At 31.5% G+C, this 8,154-nt stretch overlaps 1 protein-coding gene and 1 pseudogene across 1 annotated transcript in view; one reads left to right on the forward strand and one right to left on the reverse strand.

The window, feature by feature from the left end:
* The window catches only part of LOC107842542 (CLIP-associated protein), a gene marked incomplete in the record, with an annotated part of 34,319 nt that extends 32,964 nt beyond the window's left edge, over nt 1-1,355 (reverse strand). The window contains 1 exon segment of the mRNA XM_047396826.1: nt 874-1,355. Coding sequence (XP_047252782.1) covers nt 874-1,206 — 333 coding nt within the window.
* A 4,048-nt stretch (nt 1,356-5,403) lies between these two features.
* LOC107842543 lies at nt 5,404-7,642 on the forward strand (annotated as a pseudogene).
* Nucleotides 7,643-8,154: the final 512 nt, after the last annotated feature.

Genomic DNA, 8,154 nt, shown 5'->3' on the forward strand with positions numbered 1-8,154 from the left:
TTGTAAAATAAGCTAGTGGTTGGCTATAGATTTTGGATCAGATTTTGAAAAATTATCTCCAAATATTTGTTTGGCAATGAATTTTCAAACTTTTTCAAGTTCCCAAAAAGGGGTCTATGAATTTCACTTCCACTCAACAACTTTCAATTTTACCAAGAAAAATGTATGTCCAATAACACAACTTACAGTTTCACAATTCAAAACTTCAAAAACTCAAATTTTTAAGTTTCAACTTCAAAATCTTAGTTAGAAGGGTTCTCAGTTTAAATCCTCTTGTTAAAACCTAGATTTACACAACAAATTTAATTGGGCCGCATCTCGCATATTTTGGAATCCTTCTAAAAATACTAGACATAGCCTAATCAACTGGCCTTCATAAAATATTATTTGTCACTAGCAAACAACTGGGTCATAAATTTCTTTAACCTTCACCTTTCCAATCAATGACTCCAATGGCTCAACCACCTCCAAACACCCTCGACCCCGACAAAATGAAAATGAAAAAGACAAAAGAAAAAAATCAACCATTATTTGGCGTTTGTACCAATACAACAAGTATACCACAATCCAGGGTTGGCTATATGAATCCTCTATACTCATAGTGCTTCATCTTAAAACAAAAATAAGGGGTTCTTCAGAAATCTCACACTTATCCCTGCACTACTATACAAATCTCTAACCAATCCAATTTGTTCTAAGAGTTGAAGAAATTCTTTTTAGGTCCGTATGAAGTAGACAACCAAATAAAATTTAGCATAAAACTCACCTCAACTAATGTACATGAAGAGAGAGAAAAAAAGAAAGAAACATAATCCAATTAGGGTTGAGTTAAAGAGTAAAATGAAGAGTAGGCGCACTCATGTATGAGTATACCTGCATCAAAGTAAGTAACAATCGCCTAGCAGCATTTCTCACGGGCTGTTTGGCATCGCCCAATCTTTCAACAACAGCAGGTACAAGAGCATTGAAGTGAAGCTTAAAGTGTTCACCGGAAAGAACGGCCGCGGAATCAAGTGATTGTAAAGCACCTTGACAGACTCTGAAGTTGTTGTCTTTAAGAAGATCTAAGCAAACATCTACAAGAGAAGTAACTTCAGAAGAAGAGAGGCTCTTTCTAGAAGCTTCGAGAAGTTGGTGGAGTCTCTCGACCCCCGCCATTCTCTCCTTTGTATCCTTAGCATGCGCCAATTCCAGTGCCTCCTCCATTGCAAGAGTTTCTTCGGCTCCGATCTGGTGCGATGAGAGTCAGATTTGCGGTGGAAAATGGGAATGGGAAAGAGAAATGGTAGGAAAAGTTAGAGAGTGAACTGTGACGTGAGGAAAGAGAGCTTTTAGAAAAACTGGGGAAAATTTTATTGTGGCCACACATGCCACATAATAATTGTGTGAGTCATCTATTTTTTTTTACAAGTGGATCTTTTGGATCCGGCGTGGACAATTTTCTTTAGCCTTTCCTCTTCTTCATATTCTTTTATCCTTTCAATGTGATTAATTTTTTATTTATTTTTTTTGATAATTTTTTTTTTTTTACTCTTTTCGTTTGGGTTATTTACTGTTTTCTTTGTTTTTCTTTTTTTACATTTTGGTTTTAATTCTCTTCGTGCTCCTGACGCTAAGTACTTTGAAAAAAAAATTTCCTCCTAATTTTTATTTGTAGATCTTTGTAATTAAATCAAATTTAAAGTATATTTTAATTTATTTTTATTACTATATTTTAAGTTTATTTTTAAAATAATATCTCTTTTATTTTTAAAAATATTTTAATTTTAACTTTTCACATAACATATTTTCACGAAAATTAAAGAATCTTTTAAAAATATTCAACATATTTTAATTTAAGATCAATTAAACGATATTTTAATTTATTTTTTAGTGTTTATTAATGACGTGACAATTCTAAAGTTGTAAGAAAAAATTAATATTTCAGTTTATGTAATATCCAATCTATCTAAATTTGATCTAATTCTTGGCCCTACCTGCTTTAAATGATTTTGCTATACAAGAGATGTCCTTAATGATAAAAACATATAGGATGATTTTTTATTTCTAAATATTAGAGACTCATTTAATAATATTGAACCATAACAAATAATATTATATAAATTCATGAAGAATAGATTTATTACTTATGAAACTCAATTTTAAATTTTTAGTATCCAAATTTTCCTGCACCTACTGAAAAAAAGACATAATAAAAAATAGAAATTGCTATCATGGTGAGTGATCAAAGAACTTAATTCGTTTACAAGTATGTGGAAATAAGAAATAAGAGAAAATTAGAAAAAAAAAAAGCAAAAAGAAAACTTCGATTTATTTAATATCGTAACATGAGAAAAAATAATTTTAAAAAATGGGGAAAAAAAAGAAAATTAAAGAAAATAGTAAATACAAATTAACCCCAAAAAGGGAAAAGCAAAATATTATTTGTCCCCCCAAAAAGGTTATTTCACTTTGTATATTGAATTTATTTTCAATTTATGTGAGAGAATGATATGAAAAAAACTTACTTTCACTTTTCAAATATAATTTTATGGCCAAACATTGCTATTTTTACTAAAGTGAAATAATTTTTGTAGAAAAATAAAAATTTCTCATGGTCAAATACCCTTAAAAAAATGAAGCCTAGAAAAAAGAAGAATTGAAGGAAATGAAAGTGGAAAAGAGATAGTGGGCCCCACAAAAACAATTCTCACACATATAAGGTGCCCTCACACAACTTGTGTTGGTTGGACCTCAACCATGATAAAATTTTTCAAAAAACTGGGGGCTACTTGCTAAGTTAAGGGAAGAGAGGATTACGCATCTCATCTCTATGTGCGAGTTGTACGTAAATTTTCGGGAACTTGTATGTTCATTTTTAGTTGTCCTAATCACTCGTTTTTTTAACCCTCTCTTTGAATGGTGTTTTTCGTGGTATGATATGGCATAATTATTAAGGGTGTGTTTAGTATGATGGAAAATATTTTTTTATTTTTTTTTGTTTGGTTGTAATAGAATATTGAGAAAATATTTTTCAAAATAACTCCTTTCCTCCGTTTCAAAGAAAATGACTTACTTAATGGGTCAAGAAAAGTCATTTTCTAGAAAATTTTGAGAACTCACTTATCCTCCCACCCCCACCCCATCCATCTCCCCTGCTCCCAATAAAGTAGCATTACCCAGAAGCATTTCACATATCTCTCTAATTTTAGGGTTTCCATCTCTCATTCTCCCCACTACAATTTTTGCAACAATTTCAAAAGGTATGTTGTATAAGTGATTTCTTCTATGGTGATTGGTTAAAAATTTCTTTAATTTTTTCTTATTTCACTTGTTTGGATTCTGATTTGAGTTCAATTTTGTTTGAATTTTTGCCCCACCTTCTTTACCCCTTCTTTTACTAAGTTTCTTGACATTTTTGTCTTCTCTAAACAATCCTTTACTTGCTTTACTGACTGCTTTTACTTGTTCTAAATTGCTCTTACTTCTTTTATTAGTTGCGTTACTGTCAATCACCTTGATGATTATCTTCTTTTTCCTTTTTTTTAGCATGATGACGAAGATTCAATATTTGTCTTCTGTTTAACCCATATTCACAATTATGTAGCTGATTATTGGGCAAATAATTACATTTAAAGATTTTACTAGCTATCAACTTTTATTTGAGTTCAATTTTGTTTGAAAATTAAAATTTGGGTTTAAATTTCAATGCAAATTGGTAAGTTATTGTGAGATAATTGAGCGATTAGCAGTAGATTCAAGCTACATGAGTATCTTAGGACTTTCACATTTGTATATTTTTCCTCTATTATATAGTAAATGAAATTACATTGGCCACTACAACAGATGAATTTGACTAACCAAGATGAAGATGATACAATAATCGAAATTCCAACCACATTTATTTTAGCTATCAGAGTTGCAATACTTGTTGCCTACGAACATCAAAGTAGCATTCCTAGAGAACCTTATGTTAATAAAGATCAAGAAAGAGAATTCTACATGAATAGTATTTTGAATGGAAGTGATGTTCCTTGTGCAGGTTAGATAAGAATGAGTAAGCATGTGTTTTATGAACTATGCAATGCTCTTAGAAGAAATAGTTTGTTGTGTTCAATCAAAAATATGTCTGTTCAAGAACAAGTATTGATATTTTAGAGATTATTTATTTTAATGAACGATTTCGAAAGATTGGATCACACTTTTATAGGTCAACCGAGTTTATTCATCGATGCTTCTACACTATACTTAAAGCAGTTTTGAAGCTCTATTCAATCCTTATAAAATCACCGGATGAAACCATTCAATCAGAAATAATGAACAATTATCGATATTATACCTGGTTTACCATAAGTGACATACTAAAATTCCATATTTTAAGTCATTTTATGAAAAATACTACTCCTACATATTATTAACTTAAGTTGTATATAGGATTGTATAGGAGTAATTGATGGAACACATGTGCTTGCATCTGTTTCTATTGAATAACAAAATAGATTTCATGGCCGAAAAGGCACAACAACACAAAATGTATTAGCCGTCATCAATGTTAATTTGAAGTTCACGTCTGTGCTTGCTGGTTGGGAAGGATCTGCACATGATTCTCGCATATTAAATGATGTGTTGGAGAGACCACATGGTCTCCAAATCCCACAAGGTATCTTATTTAATACAAAGGAGTTTATAGGAAAAGTAGGTGAAGAATGTGTATTAATCAACTTTAGTTTGATTTTGTAGATAAATACTATCTTGTAGATGCAAGATATGGACTTCATAAGGGGTTTATTCCTCCTTATCATGGAATACGTTATCACTTGCAAGAGTATAGTAATTGTCTTCCCCAAAATGAAAAAGAATTATTCAATCTTCATCATGCATCAATGAGATTCTCAGTTGAACGTGCCTTTTCCATTCTCAAGAGACGATTTCATGTTATTGGCAATGAACTCTTTTGGGACTTTAAGGCACAAGTGGATGTGGTATTAGTGTCGTGTATTTTACGTAATCACATAGTTGATTTGGAATCAAATGACATGATAATACAATAAGTAGATGTTGAGGCGTTAATTCAACCTCAAAACGTTCAAATTACTTAAAAATCTCAAGGAAGTCAACGTTATCAAAAACAAAGAGAAAGGCGTAAAGAGGCTAGAAAATGATCATAAAAAAGAGATGCAATTACTCATGCCATGTTTATAAATTATAATAGGCGAAGGAATGAGGGGTTTAGTGTATTAACAAACCTTGATAGCTAAATAGATAATGCTGCTTGTTTTAGCTTATGATATTTCCTTATTTCTTTTTCATGTTGTAGTTTTTGGGCAGATCCTTGATAAAAGAAATACTTCTAATATTCATTATTGTCTTTATGTTAACTTTGAGTATTCTTTTTTTTTTCTCTTTTTATTTAGTATAGAAGAGTTCATAAATTTATGTTAATTTGTATTTGTGTTCTGTTGAGTATGACTTATTCAACATAGTTTCTTGACTTATAATAGTAAATCATGGGGAGAAAAAGAGAGAAGCAGTTCAGGTGGTCAAAATCAATGGGATATTTGATGTTGGAGATTCTAGCTGATGAAGTAAAGCAAGGGAATAAATCGACTAGTCAACTTAAGGCCAGCTCATTCAATCGTGTTTCGAATGCCATTAACGAACAACTACGAATAGATTGTTCATCTAAGCATGTGGAGAACTATCTTAAAACAATAAGAAACACTTGGAGTACAATCCAAACTCTACTAAACAAAAGTGGTCTTGGATGGGATGACAACTTGAAGATGATTACGGCCAGTCCCGAAGTCTATGTGGTCCATATTCAGGTAAAATGTGTTTGTTAGCCTATTTCTTGTTTGCTTATTTGTTTTCCCTGGTACTGATTTCTTTTGTGAAATTTTGATTGGTAGTTCTATTACTTTATTTTGTTGAATAAAATTGTGTGCATATTTCAGCGTGGCAAGCTAGCGATTATTTCCTTGCTTTTCTTCTTTGTTTTACCTGGAACTAGTACCTTTTTGAAGAATTTGATTGGTAGTTCTAATTTCTTGATTAGTTCAATTGAAAGTCGTAAACATGCCAGTTTTTTATGGTTATGTTTGCTATCATACGGGTTATGATTTTGTTGCATCTGAATCATGATTTTGTTTCAAAATACCAGTATAATTGTTGAGAAAGATGCTCCATATCTAGTTCATCGGATCCGGGATCTCGCCTTCTCGATTGACATAAGGTATCCTCATTACATAGCTCGCTTGGTGATAACATTAGTGTTATGAGGCAATAAACAACAGTCAACATATATCTTTATGGGATCCCGCGTTCCTCTGTATTATTTTGGATGATCTAACTATTCTTGTGATTGACTATCTCTGAAGAATATGCTATTTGATACTATAGTTTACTTTTAAAATACTAGAAAAGCTGAATATTCATTTTGTTTCCTTTTTGTTGACTATAATACTATTTAGCTTGACAATGATTAGTTGATATGTAAATTATATGCAAAGTAGTTGGTAACTACTACTGTTCTGTATTCTATTTTAGTTTTTGTTCTTTGTACCTTTGGAAGTGTTTCCACCTTTTACTGCTTCCTTAAGGAGTATCTTCAAAGGTCACTAGAGATGAGCAATTCACATAAAAGCAAGTTGTATTTTAACTAATTCATTACTTGTTTCTTTTATGACAGCCATATGATTGCAGTTTCTTCTCAATAATTGGGCAGTGAAGGTATTGAAAGGGAAAAAATCAAAGGTATATGATCATTAAGATTGACCCTTTATAACTATTTGACTTTATAGGTATTCTCAACTTGAAGATCGTCCTAATATCTTATCATAAGAAAGGTTATAATGAAGGAAGGTTATAAATTTTCTAGCGGAAACTGTGATGGGCGTTGCAATCTGCAATTTGCATTGTGTCTTATTACACTAATACGTTACTGACAATTAGTTATTGTGCTTGTAATGGTCTGTTTATGTTACATTAACCTATTAGAACCAAATAAATTTGATACCAAATTTTCTCTAATATTTGTATTGTAGGCACATCTGAATTATGACAAGTTCATCAACAAAAAAATTAAAATGTTTGACGAAATATCTCTTGTGTGTGGAAATGATCGGGCTAGGGGAGATTATGCTAAATCATTTGAAGATATAGATTTTGATCATTTTTTCGAGAAAGATAATGATAATGACATTGAAGGACCATCCATCAAAAAGGATGTGCAAGTAACCGAAGCCTCTCAAATCAAGGCAAGTCGCAGAAGAAAACATTCTTTTGAGGTGCAAGATTTCTAGGTGATATATTAATAAAGTTTGGAGAAGTGGCTGCGACAATTGGTAGAATGATTGATAGTCGTCTAGATGTGACAAAGTTGTATGAGGAAGTTATGGCAATGGAAGGTTATAATGAAGAGTTCCTCAGTGATGCTTTTGATTATTTGGTGCAAAGCGACACTTTATCTAAGGCATTCATGGCAAAAAATCAAAATCTCCGTAAGGTGTGGTTGGAACGATTCAAGCAACAACAATAGTGACACCTATTGGTTGGTTTAGCTTCATAGGATTTGGAAGTAACTATTATTCGCACCCTTTTATTCTTGATAATGTATCGTGTATTTGCTTCCAAACCTCTCTTTTCTTTTGTTTTTTTATAATGTATCGTGTATTTGCTTCCAAACTTCTTTCTTTTGTGCATTTGTGGGAATTGATTAGGAAGCTTGAATTATGTAAGTAGTAGTTGCTTAAATTTTAGCGTCTTGTAATATTTTGATACTCGATATTAGTATTATTTGCTATGCTTTAATTAGTTCTGATAGAATGTTGAGTTGCCTGATATACTAGTTAATTGTTTACTAGTATTTTTCAAAAAATATTTTTTCCTCTCACCAACCAAATAACTAAAAATATTTTTCTACTCACCAACCAAACACCATAAAATATTTTTCGAAAAATATTTTTCACCCACCAACCAAACATAAGAAAATAAGTAGAAAATCAACTTATTTTCCATGAAAATATTTTCCATCATACCAAACACACCCTAAGAGAAATTTATTTGTTTTGATTATTTCTTAATGGTATGATATGATTTAATTTTTCATGGTTTGGTAACTAGAGTTGTCAAAATGGGCTTGGCCCGTGAGGTTGGCCCAACCCAACCTTTTAATTA

Source organism: Capsicum annuum, chromosome 9 (genome assembly GCF_002878395.1).
Source record: "Capsicum annuum cultivar UCD-10X-F1 chromosome 9, UCD10Xv1.1, whole genome shotgun sequence".
Lineage (NCBI taxonomy): Eukaryota > Viridiplantae > Streptophyta > Magnoliopsida > Solanales > Solanaceae > Capsicum > Capsicum annuum.